Genomic DNA, 27,500 nt, shown 5'->3' on the forward strand with positions numbered 1-27,500 from the left:
TATATATATATATATATATATATATATATATATATATATATATATATATATATATACATATACTCGAAAGTAGACTGGAATTTTTCAAAATTTCAGACAAAAAAATCATCTATAAGATACGGCAAAACACTTGAATAAAGACATAAAATACCAAAGTAATGGTGCCATAAGAAATTCACTTTCTTGTTTTGCTTACATGAGCGATATTGTATAGGTATAGATTAACCTGCTATAAATCTCTCATAAAACATGTCATCTATACAACACAAAGTAACATTAAAAAATCAAGGTAAATAGCACTTGTACTAGTTTTGAAGAATGTTTAATACCATCGTAAATATTTATTGAAAAACCTGTTTTCCATTCGATTTACTTACGATTGGTCGGCGTTGAAGTAATTTCCTTAGTAGGAAAAGACTCATTTAAATTACTCCTGTGATATTCTTTGTTAGTAACCCTTCCGTGTTACAGCGACTATAAATATCGTTTTATTTCCTTTGGCCAGTTTCTCCGGGATATTCTGAAAGGCACTATTATACGAGTCACCTAGCTTAAAATAAGATCATCCAAACGTTACTTGAATGAGTATAAAGATGCCAATTTACTTAGTTTAATCTGAATAGGCTCTTTAGCTATAGTAAGCAGCTCTTCAAGGAGGAGGAAACTCCAAAATTAAACCATTGTTCTTTAGTCGTGGGTAGTGACATAGCCTCTGTACCATGGTCTTTCACTGTCTTGTTATTAGTTCTCTTGCTTGAGGGTACTTTAGGTTCACTGTTCTACCTGTTTCCTTATTTCCTTTCCTCATTGGGGTCGTAGTTTAGCCAGTAATAATAATAATAATAATAATAATAATAATAATAATAATAATAATAATATTGTTAAAAATAATAATAATAATAATAATAATAATAATAATAATAATAATAATGATAATAATAATAATAATAATAATAATAATAATAATAATGATATTGTTAAAAATAATAATGATAATAATAATAATAATAATAATGATAATAACAATAATAGTAATAATGATAATGATACTGATGATAATGATGATAATAATAATAATGATAATGATAATAATGTTAATAATGATAATAATGATGATAACAATAACAGTAACAGTAACAATATCAATAACAATAATAATAATAATGATCATCATCAACTCTTCGGTTAGATTTTACTAGTCGTCTCTATATTGAGCTTTCAATTCAACAATTCTCCGTTCATCATCTCCTCGTTCGCGCTTCATAGTCCTCAGCCATGTAGGCTTGGGTCTTCTAACTCTTCTAGTCCCTTGTGGAGTCCAGCTGAACGTTTGGTGCACTAATCTCTCTTGGGGAGTGCGAAAAGCATGCCCAAACCATCTCCATCTACCCCTCATCATGATCTCATCCACATATGGCACTCGAGTAATCCCTCTTATAGTTTCATTTCTAAACATGTTCAGCCATTTAACTACCAATATCCTTTTGACTGCTTTGTTCTCAAATCTACTAAATCTATTGGATATTGTTTCATCGTCATACCATGACTCATGTTCATACAGTAACACTGACCTCACTAAACTGATATATAGTCTGATTTTTATATGTAATCTCAGGCGATTTGATTTCCATATTTTACTTAACCTAGCCATTGTCTTACTGGCTTTTTTCAGTCTTTCACTAAACTGTAATTCTAAAGACCCTGTATTGGAGATCATAGTTCCTAAATACTTAAATAATTCTACCCTATTAATCCTTCCCCCTTCCAATGATATTTCCTCTTCCATTGCATACTCCGTTCTCATCATCTGTCTTTTTTCTATTTATCATCGTGAGATATTTCATGCATTCTGGTAAGCAAGCATTGCAAATCCTGTGGTGGTCTGCTAACAAAAATAATAATAATGATAATGATAATATATCCTTGCACTTGCCTTGGAATATTCGAAAAAGAAAACGGTACACGTTTACTTTCCAACCTTGAACTGCTCGTCAGTGTAGGGTTCTCCAAAACCTTTTACATTTTTAGCCATCCTGACCCTACCCTGACTTTATTTACTGAGAATTTGGCTTTTTTTAATGATTCAACAATTAAATTGCCTCTTCCCTATCCTCTAAATGCTCCTTTGATCTTTTCTTATCTCGAGATACTCTCTCATCATTTTCTTTGGATAGCATTACTGATATATTTTATGCTCGGTGCCTGGAACTTGGGTCCTAGCATAATATGTGTCAAATACATGACAGAACCTTCATTCTGGTTTCTCGCAGGGGGCTTTGAAGAGCGAATAATCCATTTGCCATCATTTTAAGCCCCAACAAGGTCATCAGAACGTCATTTGAAATTCAAATCTTATAAAAAACAACAAAATCACCTAGAATATTGTTTAGTTTCTCAATTAAAGCAGTGATGCACACACAGAAAGTTATCGTGTGACTGAATTAAAAGAAATACATTTTGAGTTAATCTGGACAACACAAAATGAACATATCTAAGCCAAATAACATAGTTATTCCTGAAACAAGATAATTGATACAAGTGTATATATATATATATATATATATATATATATATATATATATATATACATACATACATATGTGAATATATATCACAAGCACCCGTGATTTCAATCAATGTAAATATCACCCACGGATGGCATTTAATACCGAATTCTATCTTGGGAATATACATCCACTTGGAATTCATTTTATGGTAACAGCTTCTGGCCGGGTGGAGATTCGAACCCCCACCTGTTCGGCTGGAAACCATGCCTGCAGGGACCATACCGATTGAGCTATCAAGAGAGATAAAAAGTTTATGACAAGTCCTCGTACATATTCCTGTCGAATTCAGGAATCTGTTCATACACTTGAAATAAACCAATCTCCACCATGAATTCGACAGGAATATGTACGAGGACTTGTCATAAACTTTTTATCTCTCTTGATAGCTCAGTCGGTATGGTCCCTGCAGGCATGGTTTCCAGCCGAACAGGTGGGGGTTCGAATCTCCACCCGGCCAGAAGCTGTTACCATAAAATGAATTACAAGTGGATGTATATTCCCAAGATAGAATTCGGTATTAAATGCCATTCGTGGGTGATATTTACACACATATATATATATATATATATATATATATATATATATATATATATATATATATATATATATATATATATATATATATATATAACATTTGTACGGCAACATAGAGCAGTATTATTTAAAAATAAAAGTTTAGTTTTAGCGGGGTTTTTTCAAGTACCAATTTTTTTCATCTTTATTTTATCACGGCTATCATACCCAAATGTTTAAAAAAAAAATTTTGACACAGAAAGACGTGCTCATTGGATGGAAGCTATTCACAATTAATAAAGAGTTAAAGCTTGGCTGAGATGAGCTCGGCAGAAATGCAAGTTGTACTTATCAAACAATTGAGAGTAGAGAGGTACAGTTAGTTCACCTCTAAGTTTGTGAGACACTGAATTATTGGGACAAGCTACAATCCTTACTAAATGGCAGTTCTATCCAAGACAGTAGTTTTGGTGGCCGAAATTACTGTGTACAAATTGGAAACGCTTATTCATCATTTGGACCTTTAAACAGAGGGGTACCCCAGGGGAGTGTACTTTGCCCAATACTCTGCATCTATACTATTGGTCTATCGGAAATACTACAAATGCATAGACAGAAGTTCAAACTATTTGAGGACGATAAACAATTTTACTTCTGCAAAAATGATATTTATGACACTACTGAAACTTTAAAACGAATCTTTGATAGTGTTAATGAATGGATGATATTCAAACAACTAAAATTAAATGAAAATGAAACTAAGTTTATGGTGCTGGGAAAGAAAAACAGCGACTCGGTCCCGATATCTAGTAAAGTTCGTGACCTAGGCATATCTCTTGACTGTAACTTCTCTCAATGTCCAAATAAATAACATAATAAAAATGGCTGGTTATCATTTGAGAAACATTGCATTTATAAAGAAGTAGCTGGATGTATATTCTGTGAAGAAACTTGTGATAAACTGTTATATATTACTATGATTGACTACTGTAACTCCATCTACTACAATTCTACAATTTACCAAAAGTACAACTTAAGAAATTACAAAACATAATAAACATAGGAGCAAGACTGATAAAAGGTATTCCACCTACAGAAAGGATCACTCCTATATCAATTGATTTACATAAGCTGCCGATTAAAGCGAGAGTTGAATTTAAAATTCGTACAATAACCCATCAACTCATCATATCTGGCCGACCAAAATATCTAAGAGATTTGCTACATGTTGTGCAGCCAACAATTCGTGTTGACACGAGAATGGCTAGAGATGGTTTCAGACTGATAGAACCTAGATATGTCTACTGTAGGCTCTAGAGCTTTCAAATATACGGTCCCGAGACTATACAATAGGCTCCCACTATACATCCGAATGGTTGAAGATATTAAGGCTTTCAAGAGGAAATTTAAGACTTCCTTATTCTGTGATTTCTTCGACAGTGATGATTTAACAGTAAGCGAGCAATACGTGATGTGAAATGCTGAATGATCTGGAATGAACATGATAAAACGACTGTGTAGGTCCTGTAGAGAGTAGGGTTTCCTTGCTGTACTGGACCGGATATGCAACCCTTAAAGTAAGTAAGTAAATTAATATTCCAAAATATTGTTAGATGACATTTCTTATTTGGCTAACATATACTCCACTGAAATAGAACCGTTTAATGACGAACACACGGTGCTAAAATAGAATAACATCAGAAATGTCCTTAATTTACCATGATTTTCTATTCGTTTCATTTTATTTACATATAATGAACATGGTGTATCATGAAATATTGGGCCCCAAGTTTCGTAACCAGAGAGTGCGAGTTACCAGTCTTTTTTTTTTTTTTTTTTTTTTTTTTTTTTTTTTTTTTTTTTTTTTTGCAATTAACGTATTCTGTATAGGGCCCAATATTTACAAGTTCTTTGCTTTTATGAACTTAGGTCATTCAATTCCCTGTTGCACGTGTTATCAATTCAACTTATTTCTATTAACATTTTCTGTATCACCTGAAAAGATCGTGTAGGTTGGAGTTTGTTCCTTTGATATTTTTTTATGCTGAAAGATTTTCTTGATGTTATTACTGTGGTTTTGGTATTAACCTATATCCTCATATCTTGAAAATTGTTCTTATGTTGGAGTGAGTTTTATATAGTAATTACTCGGGACAGCTTCGAATGAAAGAAAAATCACCATTCAGAGTGAGGCACTTTAAAATTTTCTATTCAATTGGTTTTAATAAGTGTTCTCTCAAGATTTAATAGAAGGATTATGTGAGGCTTCTTACGTCTCTGAATTAGTTCTACCTAAACAACTCACCAGTTTTGAATCTATGCAGAGATCAAAGCCAGATATTTAGATGTGCTTTTTAAAACAAAGTTTCGTGTTGCAGATTATGGGCTCTTTCCATAATGTGAGTTGCATATAATTGTCTAACATTTATGTACCTTATCTCTACCCGTTGAAATACTACCGATTTGACTAGCCAGATAGTACTACATTTGATCACTCTCTGGTTACAATTTTCCTTTGCCTATACATACATCGAATAGTTTGGCCTATTCTCTACACATTTTCCTCTGTCCTCATACACCTGACAACACTTGGATAACCAAAAAATTCTTCAACACTTGAGGGGTTAACTACTATACTGTAATTGTCCAGTGGCTATTATCCACTTGGTAAGAGTAGAAAAGATTCGTAAGCTATGGTAAGCAGCTCCTCTAGGAGAAGGACACTCCAAAATCAAACCATTGTCTCTAGTCTAGGGTAGTGCCATAGCCTCTGTACCATGGTTTTCCACTGTCTTTGGTTAGAATTCTCTTGCTTGAGGGTTCACTCAGGCAAGATTTCACTTATTTCCTGTGTTCCTTTCCCCACTGGTCTATTTTCCTTGTTAGTGCCGTTGAGTTTTTAGCATACTGCTTTACCAACTAGGGATATAGCATACCTCCTACTGAATGTATTTCCCTTGAACTCTATCACCATTCCGTTAATTTAACAAGCTTGGAAGATGATGAAAAATGCAAAAAAAAAATTTACAAACTACGCAAACTATCTTGACACAGAGATAACAAGTTTGTATGCTTAATAGGGTTGATTTTCTCATGATTTTTGGTTATGGTTTGGGTGTCTTGCTGCAGCTAACATGAGCAGTTATTCTTGAAACTAGTGTATGCATCCCGTCAAAAAGTTCAAATAGGCATGCACACACGCGTTCACGCAGTACCTTCTTACCAGGATATGACTACTTCTCTCCTCCCCTACCTAAAAGACAGGGAGAGCTGACGTGAGCGGATATATATATATATATATATATATATATATATATATATATATATATATATATATATATATATATATATATATATATATATAGAGAGAGAGAGAGAGAGAGAGAGAGAGAGAGAGAGAGAGAGAGAGAGAGAGAGAGAGAGAGAGAGAGAGATGATTTGGGCATGCTCTTCGTGCTCCCAAGAACAGATTAGGTGACAAAACGTTCAGCTGGGATCCACAAGGCCCTAGAAGACTTGGAAGACCCAGGCCTACATGGCACCGGACTTTGAAGCGCAAAGTAGGAGATGATGAATGGAGAAGTATTGAATTGAATGTTCAGGATAAAGACGACTGGCGAAATCTACCCGCGGTCCTCTGCATCAATAGAGTAGGAGGAGAAGATGATGATGATGATGATGATGATGCTAATGATATATATATATATATATATATATATATATATATATATATATATATATATATATATATATATATATATATATATATATATATATATATATGTGTGTGTGTGTGTGTGTGTGTGTGTGTATATGCATGTGTTTACATTATATATAGGGGATATCATGCAGAAATTTACCTATCCAGCATAATTATATTCTGAAGAAATTAATGATAAAATTCGACCTGTTGAAGGCAACTGGTTTCCAATATTTCTTTATTTAAAGAACCAAGTTTCAGAAATGTGAAATAAAAAAAAGTCCCTTGTTCTTCAAATTGCTTAATCCCAAATGGCCTCCCAGTTTCTAGTGCGGGCCCATATGACTAAAACTTCTCAATTTCAAGTTATTTTCGAGATATTTACTACAAGTAATATTTTTTCTTCTGCTAGCTAATGAGTGTTTAGGTTATTCTTAAATATGATTTCTAGCGATCAAATAATAACTCGGATAGGATCAGCATGGCTTATTTGTAGTTACAAAATATAACCGCAAATTGGATTTGTTCAATAGTTATGAAAAAAAAAATCAATAGTTTCAGAACCACCTGGTTCCCCCGTTATAAGAGCAAGTCAGGTGGTTCTGAAACTGCTGCACAGTTTTAATAAGAAATTGTTATTTTTAGGCTTCATGAAAGCGCGAGAAAATGTGCTTTCTTGCATAGACCACCGGAAAATGCATAGCACATAAGAGAATTTCTGGTCGCGGTGGTGATAAGTTAAATAACTATTTAACAGAACCTCATTACCCATTTTACAAATGATCATGAGAGCAACACACATCAAACTGAATTTCGAAATCTAAAATGATTTTCAGCAATTAGTTCTGTTCCCGATGCACAGCGAAAACGTTGCATAACCATTTTCAACCTCTGCGAAAACGTTGCATAATCCTTTTTCAACCTCAGCAAAAACGGTTCATAACCTTTTTTCAACGTCAGCAAAAACTTTGCTTAACCATGTTCAGCCTCGGCAAAAACGTTGCATAACCCTTTTTAACCTCAGCGAAAACGTTGCAGAACCCTTTTGAACTTCAGCGAAAATTTTGCATAACCCTTTTCTAAACTCAGCAAAAACGTTGCATATCCCTTTTGAACCTCAGCGAAAACGTTGCATAACCTTTTCACTCTGCGATAACGTTGCATAATCCTTTTTCAACCTCAGGAAAAACTTTGCAGAACCCTTTTTTAGCCTCAGCAAAAAAGTTGCTTAACCCTGTTCAGCCTCAGCTAAGAAGTTGCATAACCCATTTCAACCTCGTCTAAAACATTGCATAACCTTATTCATTCTCAGCGAAAACATTGCATAACCCTTTTCCATCCTCAGCAAAAACGTTGCATATCCCTTTAGAACCTCAGCGAAAACGTTGCATAACCTTTTTCAACCTCAGCGATAATGTTGCAAAATCCTTTTTCAACCTCAGAAAAAACGTTACAGAACCCTTTTTCAACCTCAGAAAAAAAATTGCTTAACCCTGTTCAGCCTCAGCGAAAAAGTTGCATAACCCATTTCAACCTTAGCTAAAACATTGCATAACCCTATTCATTCTCAGCGAAAACGTTGCATAACCCTTTTCCAACCTCAGCAAAAACATTGCATATCGCTTTTGAACCTCAGCGAAAACGTTGCATAACCTTTTTCAACAGCAGCGATAATGTTGCATAATCCTTTTTCAACCTCAGGAAAAACGTTGCAGAACCCTTTTCCAACCTCAGCAAAAACGTTGCTTAACCCTGTTCAGCTTCAGCAAAAAAGTTGCATAACCCATTTCAACCTCGGCTAAAACATTGCATAACCCTTTTCATTCTCAGAGAAAACGTTGCATAACCCTTTTCCAACCTCAGCAAAAACGAAGCATATCCCTGTTGAATCTCAGAGAAAACGTTGCGTAACCTTTTACAACCTCAGCGATAACGTTGCATAATCCTTTTTCAACCTCAGGAAAAACATTGCAGAACCCATTTTCAACCTCAGCAAAAAAGTTGCTTAACCCTGTTCAGCCATAGCAAAAACGTTGCATAACCCATTTCAACCTTAGCTAATGCATTGCATAACCCTATTCATTCTCAGCAAAAACATTGCATAACCCTTTCCAGCCTCAGCAAAAACGTTGCATATCCCTGTTGAACCACAGCAAAAATGATGCATAACCTTTTTCAACCTCAGCGATAACGTTGCAAAATCCTTTTTCAACCTCAGGAAAAACGTTGCAGAACCCTTTTTCAACCTCAGGGAAATCGTTGCTTAACCCTGTTCAGCCTCAGCGAAAAAGTTGCATAACCCATTTCAACCTCAGCTAAAACATTGCATAACCCTATTCATTCTCAGTGAAAACGTTGTATAACCCTATTGAACCTCGGGGAAAACGTTGCATAACCCTATTCAACCTAAGTGAAAATGTTCCATAACCCTATTCAACCTCAGCGTAAATGTTGCATAACCTTATTCGACCTAAGCGAAAACTTTCCATAACCCTATTCAACCTAAGCAAAAACGTTCCATAATCCTATTCAACCTCAGCTAAAACGTTGCATAGCCCTTTTCAACCTCGGCCAAAACATTCCATAACCCTATTCAACCTAAGCAAAAATGTTGCATAACCTTATTCAGTCTCAACTAAAATGTTGCATAACCCTTTTCAACCTCAGCAAAAACGTTACAGGACCTTATTCAAACTCTACGAAAACATTCCATAACCCTATTTTACTTCGGCAAAACGTTACTTAACCCTATTTAACCTCAGCAAAAACGTGGCATAAACCTTATTCAATCTCGGCAAAAACATTACAAAACGCTACTCGACCTCAACGAATACATTGCATAATCTTATTCAGCCTCAGCGAAAACATTACATAAACCTAATTGACCTCAGCAAAAACGTTACATAACCCTAATTGACCTCGGCAAAAACGTTGCATAACCTTATTCAACCAATAGCAAAAACATTACATAACCCTATTCGACCTCAGAGAAAATGTTGCGTAATTTTATTCACCCTCAGCAAAAACATTACATAACCCTATTCAACCTCAGTGAAAACGTTGCATAATCTTACTCACCTCCAGTGAAAACATTACATAACCCTATTCAACCTCAGCAAAAACGATACATAACCCTATTCAACCTAGGCAAAATTGTTGCATAAACCTTATTCAACCTCAGCATAAATGGTGAAGAACCCTTTTCAACCTCGTCAAAAAGATAGGATAACCCATTTCAACCTCAGCGAAAATGATGTATAACCCTAATCAACCTCAGCAAAAATTTTGCATAACCCTTTCCAACCTCAACAAAAACGTTACATAACCCAATTCATCCTTATTCAGCCTCAGCGGAAACGTTGCATAACCCTATTCAACCTCAGCAAATACGTTGCATAACCCTATTCGACCTCAGTGAAAACGTTGTATAATTTTATTCAACTCAGAGAAACGAGGCATAACCCTTTGCAACCTCTGTGAAAAAGTTGCATAATCCTATTTTACCTCAGCAAAACTATTTCATAACCCTTTCCAACCTCAGTGTAAACATTGCATAACCCTAGTCAACCTCAGCTAAAACGTTGCATAACCCTATTCAACCTCAGGGAAAACATTACATAACCTTATTCGACCTCAGGAAAAACATTTCATAACCCTATTCGACCTCAGCAACAATGTTGCATAACCTTATTCAGCATCAGCAAAAACATTACATAAACATATTCGACCTCGGTGAAAACATTGCAAAATCTTATTCACTCTCGGTGAAAACAATACATAACCCTATTCGAGTCCAGCAAAAATGTTACTCAGCCCTATTCAACCTCAGCGAAAATTTTGCATAATCTTATTCACCCTCAGCGAAAACATTACATAACCCTATTCGACCCCAGCAAAAACGTTACATAACCCTATTCAACCTCGGCGAAAGCGTTGCATATCCTTATTCAAGTGAGTGAAAATGTTGCATAACCCTATTCAACTTAAGCAAAAATGCTGCAAAACCCTATTCAACGATAGTGAAAACGTTGCATAACCATATTCAACCTCAGCGAACACGTTACATGACTATTCAGCCTCAGCAAGAATGTTCCAGAACACTATACAACCTCAGAGAAAACGTTGCAAACCCCTTTTCAACCTTAACAAAATGTTGCATAACCCTATTCAACATCAGCAAAAAATTTGCATAACCCTGTTCAACCTCAGCGAAAACGTTGCATAACAATATTCAACCTCAACGAAAATGTTGCATAACCCCAGTCAACCACAGCAACAACAATGCATAAACTTATTCGACCTCTGCGAAAATGCTGCATAACCCATTTCAACCTCAGCAAAAACGTTGCATAACCTCGAAAAAAGGTTCCATAACCCTTTTCAACCTCAGAGAAAACGTTGCATAAACCTTTTTAACCTTAAAAAAATTTTGCATAACCCTATTCAACCTCAGAGAAAATGTTGCATAACCCTGTTTAACCTCAGTTAAAATGTTGCATAACCCTTCTCAACCTAAGCGAAAAAGTTGCATAAACCCTATTCAACCTCAAAAAAATGTTGCACAACTATTTTTAATCTCAGTGAAAATGTAGCATAACCGTTTTCAACCTCAGTGGGAATGTTGCATAACCCTTTTCAACCTCAGTGGAAATGTTGCATAACACTACTCAAACTAAGCGAAAATGTTGTATAACCCTATTCAATCTCAGAAAAAATGTTGCATAATCCTTTTCAACCTCAAAGAAAACGTTGCACAACCCTTTTCAACCTCAGTGGAAATGTTGCATAACACTATTCAACATCAGAAAAAAATGTTGCATAACCTTGTTTAACCTCAGTGAAAACGTTGCATAACCCTTTTCAACCTCATTGGAGATGTTGCATAACACTACTCAATCTAAGCGAAAATGTTGTATAACCCTATTCAACCTCAGAGAAAATGTTGTATAACCCTATTCAACCTCAGAGAAAACGTTGCATAACCTTTATCAACCTCAGAGAAAACATTGCATAACCCTTTTCAACCACAGTGGAAATGTTGCATAACACTATTCAACATCAGCGAAAATATTGTATAACCCTATTCAACCTCAGAGAAAACGTTGCACAACCCCTTTTCAACCTCAGTGGAAATGTTGCATGACACTACTCAATCTAAGTGAAAATGTTGTATAACCCTATTCAACCTCAGAGAAGACGATGCAAAACCCTTTTCAACCTTAGTGGAAATGTTGCATAACACTATTCAACCTCAGCGAAAACGTTGCATAACCCTTTTCAACCTCAGTGGAGATATCGCATAACACTATTCAACATCAACAAAAAGGCTGCATAACCCTATTCAACCTCAGGGAAAACATTGCATAACCCTTTTCAACCTCAGCGAAAATGTTGTATAACCCTATTCAACCCCAGAGAAAACGTTGCATAACCCTTTTCAACATCACCAAAAATGTTGCATGACCCATTTCAACTTCAGCGAAAACGTTGCATAACCATATTCAACCTCAGCGTAAATGTTGCATAACACTATTCAACCTTAGCAAAAATGTTGCATAACCCATTTCAACCTCAGAGAAAACGTTGCTTTACCCTTTTCATCCAAAGCGAGAAGTTGCATATCCCTAATCAACATCAGCGAAAACGTTGCATAACCCTATTCAATGTCAGCGAAAAGGTTGCGTAACCCTTTTCAACCTCAACGAAAATGTTGTATAACCCTATATAACTTTCAGTAAAAACGTTGAATAACCCTATTCACCCTCAGCAAAAACGTTGCATAACACTATTTAACCTCAGCGAAAACGTTGCATAACCCTTTTCAACCTCAGCATATACATCGCATAACCCTGTTCAACCTCAGAGAAAACGTTGCATAACCCTTTTCAACCTCATTGGAAATGTTTCATAATCCTATTCAACCTTAGAGAAAATGTTGTAAAACTATTCAACCTTAGTGAAACCGTTGCATAACCCTTTTCAACCTCAACGAAAATGTTGAATAACTCTATTCAACCTCAGCAAAAATCCTGCATAATCCTATTCAACCTTAGAGAAAATGTTGCATAACCCTATTCAACCTCAGGGAAAATGTTGCATAACCCTCTTCTACCTAAGCGAAAATGTTGCATAAACCTATTCAACCTCAGAGAAAATGTTGCATTACCCTATTCAACCTCAGCAAGACCGTAGCATAACCCTTTTCAACCTCAGCGAAAAAGTTACAAAATCCATTCAACCTTAGGGAAACCGTTGCATAACCCTATTCAATCTCAACTTCATCCGTCAGAGATGAAGCTTTCTGTCATGTTTAATATCTGGGAAAATTCCCCTTTTACTCTCGCCCCTAATTATGCAATATCTGACGGCAATGTGCCCGTAAAACGAACTCAGGCTGTTTTAATTGTTTTCCTGACACCAAATTCCATGTAGTGGGCGTGCAACGAATTTCATGGAGTGAGCTCACGTTGTAGAGAGGTGAAATCTCTTTTATGAAAGGCTGTGTGTGGAATTCCTGTCCCAACCCCCCTCCCAATCTCCAACCCCCTTTTCCTTATTTTAATTGGGTCAGAGCGTGAGATGAGACAGATGGGACAAATTTATAATCTGTCAAAGTCTTTTCTTCCGTTACGAAGTACGTCTACTTGCTTGTAAAGCGTGCATTCTGTTGCATTTTTAAAAATTATATTTAATTGGCATTTATTTAACTATCTTTTATTACATATTCTTCATCTATAGAAAACGGATATTAGAAGAAATGACTAATACTATATCCACTGTTTAAAAAGCAGTTATTTTAATTGGAAATAGTCCGTAAAAGTACACAGTTCTCAGCCGTATTTCCAGAAATACTGGGAACCGTAATTTTTACTATACTTTGCTATTATCTTTTACGGGCTGGCGACCGTAATATTATTCCTTAACGTCAATATATCCGTTTTTAAAACGATAAATGCCTGGCAACATTTATTCAAGGATTTGTATTTTTTTTTAAGGCAAATATTTAACAGTGTACAAAATATATGGTAAATATTGTAGATCAAGAGCCTGTTCTGGCATATAGCTAGCTTAATCTACAAATAACACAGTAAAAAAAAAGACTAGTTGGAATAAAGGCAAATTTTACAACAGATTTTTAACATACAAGAGAGAAAATATTCTTCTGCACACTGGTTTCACCTTAAAACATTCCTTGACATTTGCTAGCAGAAACATTTTAAATGCATACAAAGCTATATAATCAATGATACACGAATCCCTTCTCATTATTTAGTAGACATTGAGCAATGCTTTGCGATTCAGGTGTACGATTTCAAAAGCTTCCCCAGGTTCAAAGTGTACGTTTCGATATGGCTCTTTCAACAAGGTCCATTTACTCTCGTGTGTCTGTCAAATATAGAAGTTATCTTATAAACTTTTTCAGGGGAGAAATAAAAATGGGCCAAATAATTGAAATGAAAACACAAGATTTACAAGCTTCATTTGGTAAAGGTAGACTAAGCTGTGATTACATAACGAAGAATTTATTTTGTTACTGAAAAAAATATGAGTACAGAAATAGTATTTTCAAATCAAACACCTAACGTATAAAGGGTTTGATATAACCAAATCATTAGGCTTTGTAAGTGCGTCATACGACATACGAATATTTTAGAAATTCTATTCATTTATTTACCAAATTTGGCTTTTATCCTTCTTCAATAGCAGTATACAACAAGCTATCACTTGACTATAGGAATGGTAAATTATACCAGTATCAAAATCAATGGACCAATACTTGACATCATGATTCCATGCTATTCATTACGAGCATATATAAAAATAAATGCCTCTTTTGTCCGCTGGGCTAAAAAGAAAATAGGTTTTGGGAAGGCTTAGTGTTATTGTTGCCATCCGAGTTTATGGGTTGCCATTAGGAATACGAGAAAGTTGGCCTCGAGAGATGTCTTTGGCGAAATTTGCTCCGCTTATTGCGACCAACACATGATGTTCCCCGGGTTCTAAAGTCATATTAGGGGTCAGTGCCTCACTCGTAGATACTCGTGTGCACGCCTTTTCTAACTCTTAAGCTCATCAGTGGCAATAACTGTTCTCTCTCTCTCTCTCTCTCTCTCTCTCTCTCTCTCTCTCTCTCTCTCTCTCTCTCTCTCTCTCTCTCTCAAGGGAGTGATTGAATATACAGGAGCACTTTTGAAAACGTTAAAAGATCCTGGAAACCCAATGTATTACACTATATGAAAACAGTGATTCTTTTATCAATTTGCAGAAACAATACAAAAATATTTATCCAAGTTTCATAAAAACTTTTAAAAAATAGACTGATCAATCATCGATCAGTGTATAAGAAATGAAAACTGAAGTTCCCTATACAGAAATTAGTGTTCCGTCTGTATGTTTATATAATGCATTATATATATATATATATATATATATATATATATATATATATATATATATATATATATATATATATATATATATATATATATATATATATATATGTGTGTGTGTGTGTGTGTGTATATATATATATATATATATATATATATATATATATATATATATATATATATATATATATATATATATATATATATATATATATATATATATATATGCAAGTGTGTGTACACATGAATGAATAATATATATGTATATACAAAGTTTCATTCAAAGCGATTGCCTTTGTAGCATAAATGAGTTTCTTACAGGAATCCTCGTATTTTCTCAACTTCGTTAGATACTCAGGTATGAAGTGTCTAAGAGGATCACAAACTTAAGTCAACCAGTAATCATTTGATAAGGACATCGTTTTGTCAAAACAGTACAACATTGATAGAATAAAAGAAGAGAAAGGACAATCATAGTTTCTTCAACCAAGCTGTAAACCTGAGAATCTAAAGGAGCTGAGAAAATATGTAGGAAACATATTGACGCCACTAAGGCATTCGTCAAATTTACATATTTACATATTTCATATATATATATATATATATATATATATATATATATATATTATATATATATATATATATATACACATATATATATATATATCTTCCTTCGTGGCCGAATGGGTTAGTCACTGTCTATATAAGCTTGCCGACCAGGGTTCGATTCCCGGCCAGAGCCAAGCTCTTGTCTTTGTGAGATTTCGCCTGGGGCTCTGATCCCGAGGTCGTTAAGAGAATCCAGACATTAATATATCAAAATATATATGGCTTATTTGAATATATATATATATGTGTGTGTGTATATATATATATATATATATATATATATATATATATATATATATATATATATATATATATATGTATATATATATATATATATATATATATATGTGTGTGTGTGTGTGTGTGTGTGTGTGTAGGTATGTATGTATGTGTGTGTGTTTTTATATATATATATATATATATATATATATATATATATATATATATATATATATATATATATATATATATGTGTGTGTGTGTGTGTGTGTGTATATATATATATATATATATATATATATATATATATATATATATATATATATATATATATAAATAAATATTTATTTATATATATATATAAATAAATATTTATTTGATATTGTGTACATGTAGTTGTTTTTGTTGCCGTTATAAACTCTCTCTCTCTCTCTCTCTCTCTCTCTCTCTCTCTCTCTCTCTCTCTCTCTCTCTCTCTGCAAGATAATGCTTTTTGTCAAACAAATCAAGAGAATTTAATTACTTTTTAAGTTTCCAACAAGGTTGTTAATCATTCACTCACATTATCAATCTCTCTCTCTCTCTCTCTCTCTCTCTCTCTCTCTCTCTCTCTCTCTCTCTCTCTCTCTCTCTCTCTCTCTCTAGGTTATCTGAGCGTGGAGGAGAAAAGGGTTTACATACTTTCGCCAAAAACTTGAGGTCAACAACTTTTGCGAAGCGGCAAAACTTCGACTTCTGAAGACCATCAGAGCCAAAGCTCACTTCATTTTACCATGGATAAAGGAGAGACCAGATATCAAGGTAAAGCTGTTCAATTTTATTATTTTCAGTTTATTTAGGTTGTACTAATCTTTCTCTCTCTTACTTAAAAAGGCTAGTGCTTTTTTTTTAGATTCAGTTTTACTATTTTTGATTTTCTGATTTGCGATAGGCATCGTTCATAAATTTTAGTTTCATTTTTACTTTATTGTACACATGGCTCATCGAGTTTCGTTGTATTATTTTCGGTTTATAGTAAAACCATTCATAAATTTCCATTGTATTTTCATATTTGTTGTACATATAATCATTCACGTGAACAATCATGATACATTATAATATTTTTACGTCAAGTATGTTTTCTTTGCCTGAGAAAAAAATGCAAAAAGTATATCCATTTTATCGAGGGCAGTGTTCCAAACCACTCGAGATAATTCCGATGTTATGTCACACCTTTTATGTGCTAAAATAGATAGATTTCACTCGTATTAGTTTACTAAAAGAGTAACTCGTACTAACTTCACCCATCTCCCCCTTCTTATTTATCGCTTCCATTTCCCTTGGAAATAGAGAAAAACGAAGATAAAACTCATCATTAATCCTTACAGATAGTTCACTTAGTCCGTGACCCCAGAGGAATCCTCAACTCAGTCCAAAGAGAAGGACGACGATGGAGTGATAATCACCAACCTCCAGTGCGACTAGTTCAACGGGATCTGGAACTCGAGACTGTGGGCACTGGCAGGTAAAACATAGCATCACCTAATCTAACCTAACCGAACTTAAAGGTATGATATGAGAATCCAGTGCAACTTATTGGAGCAGGATTTGGAACTGGAGACTCTGGGCACAGACAGATAAAACATAGCTTCACCTAATCAAACCTAACCTAATTCAAAGGTCATATATGAGACATCAGTGCGATTTAGTGGAGCTAGATTTGGAACTTGAGACTCTGGGCACTGAGAGATAAAACTTAGCCTCACCTAATCTAACCTTTCCTAATTTAAAGGTTATATATGAGACTCAAGTGTGACTTAGTGAAGCAAGATTTGGAACTTGAGACTCTGGGCACTGAGAGATAAAACATAGCCTCACCTAATCTAACCTTTCCTAATTTAAAGGTTATATATGAGACAAGTGTGACTTAGTGAAGCAAGATTTGGAACTTGAGACTCTGGGCACTGACAGATAAAACATAGCCTCATCTAATCTAACCTAACATTTAAAGGTTATATATGAGACTCAAGTGCGACTTAGTGAAGCAAGATTTGGAACTTGAGACCCTGGGCACTGACAGGTAAAGCCTAGTCTCACTTAATATAACCTAATTTAATTTAAAGGTCCTATACGGGACTCCAGTGCGACTTAGTTGAGCAATATTTGGAACTCGAGACTCTGGGCACTGACAGGTAAAACCTAGCCTCCCCTAATAAAGCCTATTCTAATCTAAAGGTAGTATATGAGACTAGTGCGACTTAGTTTAGTATGATTTCGAACTCGAGACTCTGGGCACTGACAAGTAGAACCTAACCTAACCTAAAGGTCATCATTTTGTGCTGTGAGATATTCCGGTAAGTTGTTGTGATGTTTTTGTTGGTAAAACTTTTGGTAGCCGACTGGTTACTTTGACGTTCTTGATTCCTTCAGAGTTGTAGTTTTGTTGTGATTATGCTTTTATTATTTTAAACTGTAGTAGTAGTAGTAGTAGTAGTAGTAGTAGTAGTAGTAGTAGTAGTAGTAGTAGAAGTAGTAGTAGCGGGAGGAGCAATGAAAATATGAGTAGGAGTATGACTGAGAGGAGTAATGGAAAAATGAGTAGGTGTAGTTGTAAAGGAGTAAAAGTATGTGCGGTGGTGGTAGTAGTAGTAGTATTTCAAGAATTATACGCAATCATAAATTTGGCGAGGTATTTCTTTTCTTATTACATGTATTGGTAGATATGTGATACTTTAATTACTAGCGAAACTGGGATTCGCTATAAGAAATGGACGAGTGCTGGCTAGTTTAGTATTTTTCTCTATATGTTTTATAGGGGCTGGAGCACAATGACTTACGTATCGGTCGATTAAAATATGAAGTATGTTTTTATCTCTCTATTATTTACATCTGAGAGACTGATGGGGACTTATTGCGCATGCTTGGTTCCGATCAGTTTTGGGAGCTTTCTGTGCATTTACAATGACGTATCTCTCAGGTGGTTTTTTTAAACCAATTGACAGCTTACAAGTAGTTCTTCATAAGTTCCCGGATGTTGTTCTACAACAGCCATTTTTTTCCACCTTACCCTTTAGTTTCAACTTCACCACCATCAGCTAAAGGGAAGTGCATCAATCTATTTCGAAATTTAGTGTAATTTCATTTATGTCGGCAATTGATTATGATGAAAATGCTCTCTATTCAGTGTATAGCTATTGTTACTCATGTGAAATTAAAAAATAATCGCGAAATAATGATGCACATTTTCTAACAACTCATTGTGTTATCTCTTAAAGATCCGATTCTGACTTAATTCTTAGGGAAGACCAGCACATTTCTACTGCAAAGCTTTTGTAAAGATTGCCAAGATAAAAAAAAATATAAAAAAAAATAAACGTAGGTCTCAATCATAAGGTAAGGAATTATTTATGATTTACTTTATCCTAATGTAGGGATTTATTTGTGATTTACTTTTAGTTTGTGACCTGGCTAGCAGTTATGACATAGGAAGGGGGATCCGGGGGGCAAGCCCCCTGGCTACAGGTTTTGATCTGGCAACTGCTAAGTTAAGTTAGGTGGGTTTGTTAGGATTTTTTACCCTTTCACATATCTCAGAAGTGTTAAATAATCACGTTTCGGCCTGTTTTCAGCCATTTACATGAACCATATATTTTTCCATCTGGTTATCATGTGTTTATTTTGCATTTCTGACCATTATTATTGCAGCAAATCACTCGTTTATGACATTTCCCTGACCCCCAAAAATGTATCTCACTGGTGTCTCCCATAATTGTCTTTATATAAGGGGATCCAAAAACTCATGAACGGTTTGTTTGCCCCAATAATCATGATGAGAAATGCATAAAACACAAGATGGTGAGTAGGAAAAATATATGGTTCATGTATTTGGTTAGAAACTAAAGTATCATATATTTACCCAGTTATTCAGTTTCGATTAGCAGGAAGATCGCTAAATGGAAAGTGGTAAAATTTTATGCAATTAGAGCTTCAGTTAGTGCAAAACATCCATCATTAGAAGCATACCCCTGGCTTACTGCTTGCTGATCTATTCAGAGTTCATGTTATTGTCTGTTTTCTGTAAAAATCAAAGAACGTGGCAATCCTTTTCTAACGCTATGGCTTAAAAAATTATCAATCAGAAAATAATGATTAGTATATCTAGTCAGTCTAAGACTTTTGTTCTACCCGCTAACTCGGGCTGTCACATAATAATGTAACATCACCCATAACACTTAAAAGACATCATATCTATACTTTTGAATCGATTAGTTCTGTTAGGCCTACAAGCAAGATTCTAATCATAGGGTTGTGGTATTCTATGTGGTAACGTCTCTGACTGGCGATCGCCAGACTGGTGTTCGAGTCCCACTCAAACTCATTAGTTTCCTTTGGTTGCTGCAACCTCACCATTCTTATGAGCTAAGGATGGGATGTTTGGGGGGGGAGCCTTTAGGTATATCTACTGAGTCATCAGCAGCCATTGCCTGGCCCTCCTTAGTTCTACCTTGGTTGCAGAGGGGATTTGGTGGTGATCATATGTATACAATATATGGTCAATCTCTAGGGCATTGTCCTGCTTGATAGGGCAATGTCACTATCCCTTGCTTCAGCCATTCATCAGAAGCCTTTAAAACTTTACAATAAACACGAATATAATCCAGCATACCAGCTGATCTTCCTCATAGTGGGATGGCAGAAATATTTCTCAAGCAGTTATCCTTTGAGCGAATTTACTTTTCATCTCGTAATCCTTTTATATCCTGGTCAGACCTATATATCCCTTACTGTAAAGCACAGCTGCCGTTTGTTTGAACTGAAACTTCAGAACAAATCTTATCTTCGTTTAGGGGAAAAAACTATAGTTATTGCTTAACTAGATCTCACATTTGAATAATCTTCATGTTAGTGATACAAACGATAGCATTACTTCCTTTCCCTCTCTAACCGCAGACCATCACCAGAATTTACGATCATAAATGGCTCTATAAATCTTTTCATTCATAATTTCCGTCTTCATTAGTCTTATCTTGAGAAGTGTAGCTACATATTGTCTTAAATTTATCATTATTGGCCCTTTTTATGCTAGGAACAATTAATTACTATCAAGATTTAATATATTCGTATGATGATATCAAATTGGGAAAGTCATATTCTAGGTTAAGATATGGAAAAGAAAAATCAAATAAATGTAAAATATTCTTAATTGTTGTCATCATGGAAAAAAATAATGGCACTCAAAGGGAATCCAATTAACAGCGTCTTTCTCAGTTGGACTTCATAGAAGTTTCTTTGCTATTTTTTTGCTAAAGTCACCCCATTGCATCTTTCAGCTCATTATCAGCGGTAAAAGGCAATGGTTATGTCCTGTATTATCTCTCACTAACGAGCATTGTTCGTGAGATTTTTAAAGAAACCTCGAAACGACTCGTTATCTTGCCATTCTAAACTTTTTCCATTATTCATAGTTTTAGATGCTCTTTACAATTTTTTTAAGTATCATATACTCTAATTCTGTTTTAATTGCTTTGTAGTTTTATTTGCTTTCCATAGATCTATAATTGGATTTATTTTAATATAAGCAATACATTCTTCGTCTTTAGTTTTTGTAAACTGATTCAGGGATTACAAACATTTCATGGAGTTCTTTTCAGCTCGATTTTGACAATAAAAAGATGTCATTCAATTTCTAGTGTTTGAAAAGGAACAGTTGTCTTTCCTCACGCGAGGGAAAGGGATCCAGAAGATTAATATAACAGTTATTCGAAACGTTTTTGGACAGTGAATCTTATTTGAAACGTTTTTGAACAGTGAATCTTATTTAAACGTTTTTGAACCGTGAATCTTATTTGAAACGTTTTTGGATATTAAATCTTATTTGAAACTTGGAAAATTAATCCTATTTGAAACGGTTTTGGACAGTGAATCTTATTTTGAACGTTTACGGACATTGAATCTTATTTGAAAGTTTTTTAGACAGCGGGGCTTATTTGAAACGTTTTTGAACAGTGAATCTTATTTGAAACGTTTTTGGACAGTGATTCTTATTTAAACGTTTTTGAACTGTGAATCTTATTTGAAACTTTTTTGGACAGTGAATCTTATTAGAAACCAGGACAGTGAATCTTATTTGAAACGGTTTTGGACACTGAATCTTATTTTGAACGTTTTTGGACATTGAATCTTATTAGAAAACTTTTTAGACAGTGGGGCTTATTTGAAACGTTTTTGATCAGTGAATCTTATTTGAAACGTTTTTGAAGAGGGAATCTTATTTGAAACATTTTTGGACAGTGAATCTTATTTGAAACTTTTTTGAACAGTGAATCTTATTTGAAACGTTTTTGAACTGTGAATCTTATTTGAAACTTTTTTGAACAGTGAATCTTATTTTAAACGTTTTTGGACAGTGAATCTTATTTAAACGTTTTTGAACGGTGAATCTTATTTGAAACTTTTTTGGACAGTGAATCTTATTTGAAACCAGGGCAGTTAATCTTATTTGAAACGGGTTTGGACAGTGAATCTTATTTTGAACGTTTTCGGACATTGAATCTTATTTGAAAATTTGTTAGACAGCGGGGCTTATTTGAAACTTTTTTGAACAGTGAATCTTACTTGAAACGTTTTTGAACAGTGAATTTTATTTGACACGTTTTTGAACAGTGAATCTTATTTGAAACATTTTTGGACAGTGAATCTTATTTGAAACGTATCCAAACAGTGAATCTTATTTGAAATGTTTTGGAACTGTGAATCTTATTTGAAACTTTCTTGGACTGTGATTCTTATTTGAAACTAGGACAGTGAATCTTATTTAAAACAGTTTTGGACAGTGAATCTTATTTTGAACGTTTTCGGACATTGAATCTTATTTGAAAGTTTTTTAGACAGTGGGGCTTATTTGAAATGTTTTCGGACACTTAATCTTATTTGAAACTTTTTCGGACAGTGGATCTGTTTTTAAATTTCTTCGGATCGTGGATCTTACTTGAAACTTTTCACGCAGAGGATTTTACTTGAAACGTTTTCAGACAGTAGATCTTATTTGAAACGATTTCAGACAGAGAATCTTATTTGAAACTTTTTCGGACAGTGGATCTTATTTAAAAGATTTTTTCACAGTGTATCTTATCTGAAACGTTTCCACACCGTGGATCTTATTTGAAGCTTTTTTTCGGACAGTAGATATTATTTGAAACTTTCTCAGACATTGGATCTTATTTGAAACGTTTTTGGACAGTGGGTCTTATTTGAAAAGTTTTCGGAGACAATCTTATTTGAAGCGTTTTCAGACAGTGGATCTTATTTGACATGTTTTCGGACAGTAGATCTTATTTGAAACTTTTCCGGACAGTGAATCTCAGTCGAAACGTTTTTGGACATTAAATTTTATTTGAAAGTTTTCAAACAATGGATCTTATTTGAAACTCTTTCGGACAGTAAATCTTATTTGAATCTTTTTCGAACATCGAATTTTATCCGAAACATTTTCGGACAGTGGATCTTATTTTAAAAGTTTTCGGAAAGTGGATCTTATTTGAAACGTTTTTGCACAGTAGATCTGATTTGAAACTCTTTTGGACAGTGGATCTTACTAGAAACGTTTTCGCACAATAGATCCTGAAACTTTTTCGGACAGGGAATCTTATTTAAAACATTTCCGGACAGGGAATCTTATTTAGAACGTTTTCGGACAGTGAATCTTATTTGGAACTTTTCCAAACTTTGAATCTTATTTTAAACGTTTTCGAACAGTGGAACGTATTTGAAACTTTTTTGGACAGTGGATTTTATTTGAAATATTTTTGCAAAATTGGTCTTATTTGAAACTTTTTACCACACTGGATCTTGTATGAAACTTTTTTCGCAAGGTGGATCTGATTCGAAACTATTTTGGGCAGTGGCTCTTACATGAAACATTTTTGCACAATGAATCTTATTTTAAAAGTTTTCGAACTGGGGATCTTATTTGAAACTTTTTCGAACAGTGAATCTTATTTGAAACTTTCTCGGACAGTGGATCTCATATGAAACGTTTTCACGCAATGGATCTTATTTGAAACGTTTTCGGACTGTGAATATTATCTGAAACATTTTCGGATAATGAATCTGGTTTGGTATCTGTGTTCCATATAAAACAATGTATAAATTCCGTTTGCATCTATTTAAAACTACATAGTATTTCGTGCGGACTATCAAATGCATAAAAAAATTATCAAAGCAATAAGTTTTGATAAATCTATTCCACTCAATACTGGTGTTCGAAGATAATGTCTGTCACAATTCAATAAAGTTTTTCCTTATACTGGAAAAACGACACGTGTTCTCTCTCTCTCTCTCTCTCTCTCTCTCTCTCTCTCTCTCTCTCTCTCTCTCTCTCTCTCTCTCTCTCTCTCTCTCTCTCTCTCCAGATATAAATCTTCTTTGCATTTAAGCATTTAAGTAAATGATTTAATCATTATAAACAAAGCTCAACAACAGGAGGTGGATATCTAAATATAGGTCTGTCTGAATATAGCTACAGAACCGTATTTACAGGGTTACCAACGACTGTAAATATGACAAGTCATGTCTTTTTTTAAAGTGTTGAAGCTCAGAATCAGTAAATTCATCATGCAAATATAAAAAACTCCAGATTCCTAGTAGTTTTGCTAAAAGGAAAATGTATATTCATCTACTGTCAGACTATTAATGCTGAAATGTCCGATAATGACTTGGCTTAAAGGCAAAAGATGATGAGTTTTCCCTCTCTCTCTCTCTCTCTCTCTCTCTCTCTCTCTCTCTCTCTCTCTCTCTCTCTCTCTCTCTCTCTCTCTCTCTCTCTCTACAGCAATAAATCCCGAGTTATTTGAGGAACTATTGTGACAGTCTAGAGCCCTTCTGGAGTGGTTTCTTTTTTCCTCATAAAATGAACAGTCTATTCTTGAATATAATTTAGTTTCATAATATTCCGACTAAAACTAATTATCTATGCATCTGCTATAATTTTTACTTTTTCCTTAGACGTTGAGAAATTTGTGAAGACTTAATCATACGCTGATGATGAAACTGCTGCTAACAATTCACGCCAAATCCTAGCGTTCTAAAATCATTTTAGGGGAGAGAGAGACTAACACAGAAAGACTGATGTAAACTCAATTCAAATTGTGCAATCATTTTAAGGAGACAGAGAGACAGAAAGACACACAGAAAGACAAACATAATCTCCTATCAAAATGTGCATTACTTTAGTGGGAGATAGATTTTGCTCCTATTTCATTACCAGTATTGGATTTACTTCATCTCTCTCTCTAATCACTTATGTACAACAAATAGAAAACTGGATCATTAAATCTGTTATGTTTTCATGAAAATAAAATAAACAACTTTCCTATATTCACTTTCAGAAACCTCAGGGTTCGTTACGAAGACTTGGTAGATAAGCCAATGGAGGATACCAAGCAGATCTTCGCCTTTATGGGCATGACATTTAACGAGGGCGTTATAAAGTACATAAAGAGTCACACTGGAACTGGAAAAAATCTGGAACATAAACCAGGGTAAGTAGTAATGCTACTCTAAAGTTATGCGTTCTACTTGTTTATATATATATATATATATATATATATATATATATATATATATATATATATATATATATATATATATATATATATATATATATATATATATATACATATATATATATATATATATATATATATATATATATATATAAATATATATATATATATACAGTATATATATATATATATATTTATATATATATATATATATATATATATATATATATATATATATATATATGTATATATATATATATATATATATATATATATATATATATATATATATATACTATATATAAATATGTATATATATACTATATATGTATATATATGCTATATTTATATATATATATATATATATATATATATATATATATATATATATGTATATATGTATGTATATATAATATATATATACTATATATAAATATGTATATATATATACTATATATGTATATATATGCTATATATGTATATATATATATATATATATATATATATATATATATATATATACATGTATGTATATATATATATATATATATATATATATATATATATATATATATATATATATATATATATATATATATATATATATATATATGTATATATATATATATATGCAGAGGAACCACGGGGAAAATGAAAATACGAAATATACGATTAAGTCCTGACTAGTTTCGTAATACTTTTACATAGCACAAAACTAGTCAGGACTTAATCGTATATTTCGTATTTCCATTTTCCCTGTGGTTCTTCTGTATCTGAGCATCACGTTTTCCTATGATATTTTACGTATATATATATATATATATATATATATATATATATATATATATATATATATATATATATATATATATACATATATATATATATATATACGTAAAAAATCACAGGAAAACGTGATGCTCAGATGCAGAAGAACCATATATATGTATATATATATATATATATATATATATATATATACACACATATTTATATAAATATATATATATATATATATATATATATATATATATATATATACATATATATATATATATATATATATACATATATATATATATATATATATATATACATATATATATATATATATATATATATATATATATATATATATATATATATATATATATATATATATGTATATATATACATATATATATATATATATATATATATATATATATATATATATATATATATATATATATATATATATATATATATGTATATATATATATATATATATATATATATATATATATATATATATATATATATATATATATATATATACAGTATATTAGTTCAGTCTTGTGCTCTCAGAGTAAGTACGGAAGGAAGGATGTTGCTATGAATCTGTTGGAGAGGACTGGTGTAGTCTTCAGATCTAATCTGCCATGAAGGGGCTTGAAAGTATGCCATCAGTTGTTGCACTGACAAGTATCTTGAAACAATTTGCTGTTCTTTTATTCTTTTTACATCAACTAAAACCAACTCAAAAAAAAAAAAATGTAGGGAATCGAAAAGAATGTGTTGTCAGAAATTATTTGTTTAATAGATAAAGGCATTCCATGTTCAGTGTCACAATTCACTACTATTCATCTTCTTTAGATGGGTTCATTTTATTTTGATTTTTTTTTTCATACTTTATGCTAGTAGATTCTATTATTAACAAATATTTACTCAACGATACTCTTAGATCTTATCTGCTACAATGTAATTTTTTTTTGTCTTTCTACCTTTTCTCATTTCATGTTGCATATCCTAAATTTGAGGGAAGGAATTATTCAGGAAATATAGACTAGCACAGACAAACAGTAAAAAATCATACGACAAGAAATATCATTGAAACCAAGAACAGACTATAAATCTAACCCAACCATCTCATTGTATTTTGTGTAGATTCAAAATATTGATTTAATATATTTCAACCAGA

At 33.2% G+C, this 27,500-nt stretch overlaps 2 protein-coding genes across 2 annotated transcripts in view; both read left to right on the forward strand.

The window, feature by feature from the left end:
* LOC137646808 (transcription initiation factor TFIID subunit 11-like) overlaps positions 1-27,500 on the forward strand; it is a 351,704-nt gene that overhangs the window by 323,300 nt on the left and 904 nt on the right. The window contains exons 5-7 of the mRNA XM_068379895.1: positions 16,644-16,799; positions 17,366-17,502; positions 25,364-25,516. Coding sequence (XP_068235996.1) covers positions 16,644-16,652 — 9 coding nt within the window. The 3' untranslated portion in view covers positions 16,653-16,799; positions 17,366-17,502; positions 25,364-25,516. The remainder of the gene's footprint in view (positions 1-16,643; positions 16,800-17,365; positions 17,503-25,363; positions 25,517-27,500) is intronic.
* LOC137646566 (carbohydrate sulfotransferase 1-like) overlaps positions 16,974-27,500 on the forward strand; it is an 11,403-nt gene continuing 876 nt past the window's right edge. Inside the window, exons 1-4 of the mRNA XM_068379675.1 lie at positions 16,974-17,012; positions 17,366-17,502; positions 18,101-18,169; positions 25,364-25,516. Of these exons, the coding sequence (XP_068235776.1) occupies positions 16,974-17,012; positions 17,366-17,502; positions 18,101-18,169; positions 25,364-25,516 (398 nt within the window). The remainder of the gene's footprint in view (positions 17,013-17,365; positions 17,503-18,100; positions 18,170-25,363; positions 25,517-27,500) is intronic.

This window comes from Palaemon carinicauda, chromosome 9, assembly GCF_036898095.1.
Source record: "Palaemon carinicauda isolate YSFRI2023 chromosome 9, ASM3689809v2, whole genome shotgun sequence".
NCBI classification, from domain to species: domain Eukaryota; kingdom Metazoa; phylum Arthropoda; class Malacostraca; order Decapoda; family Palaemonidae; genus Palaemon; species Palaemon carinicauda.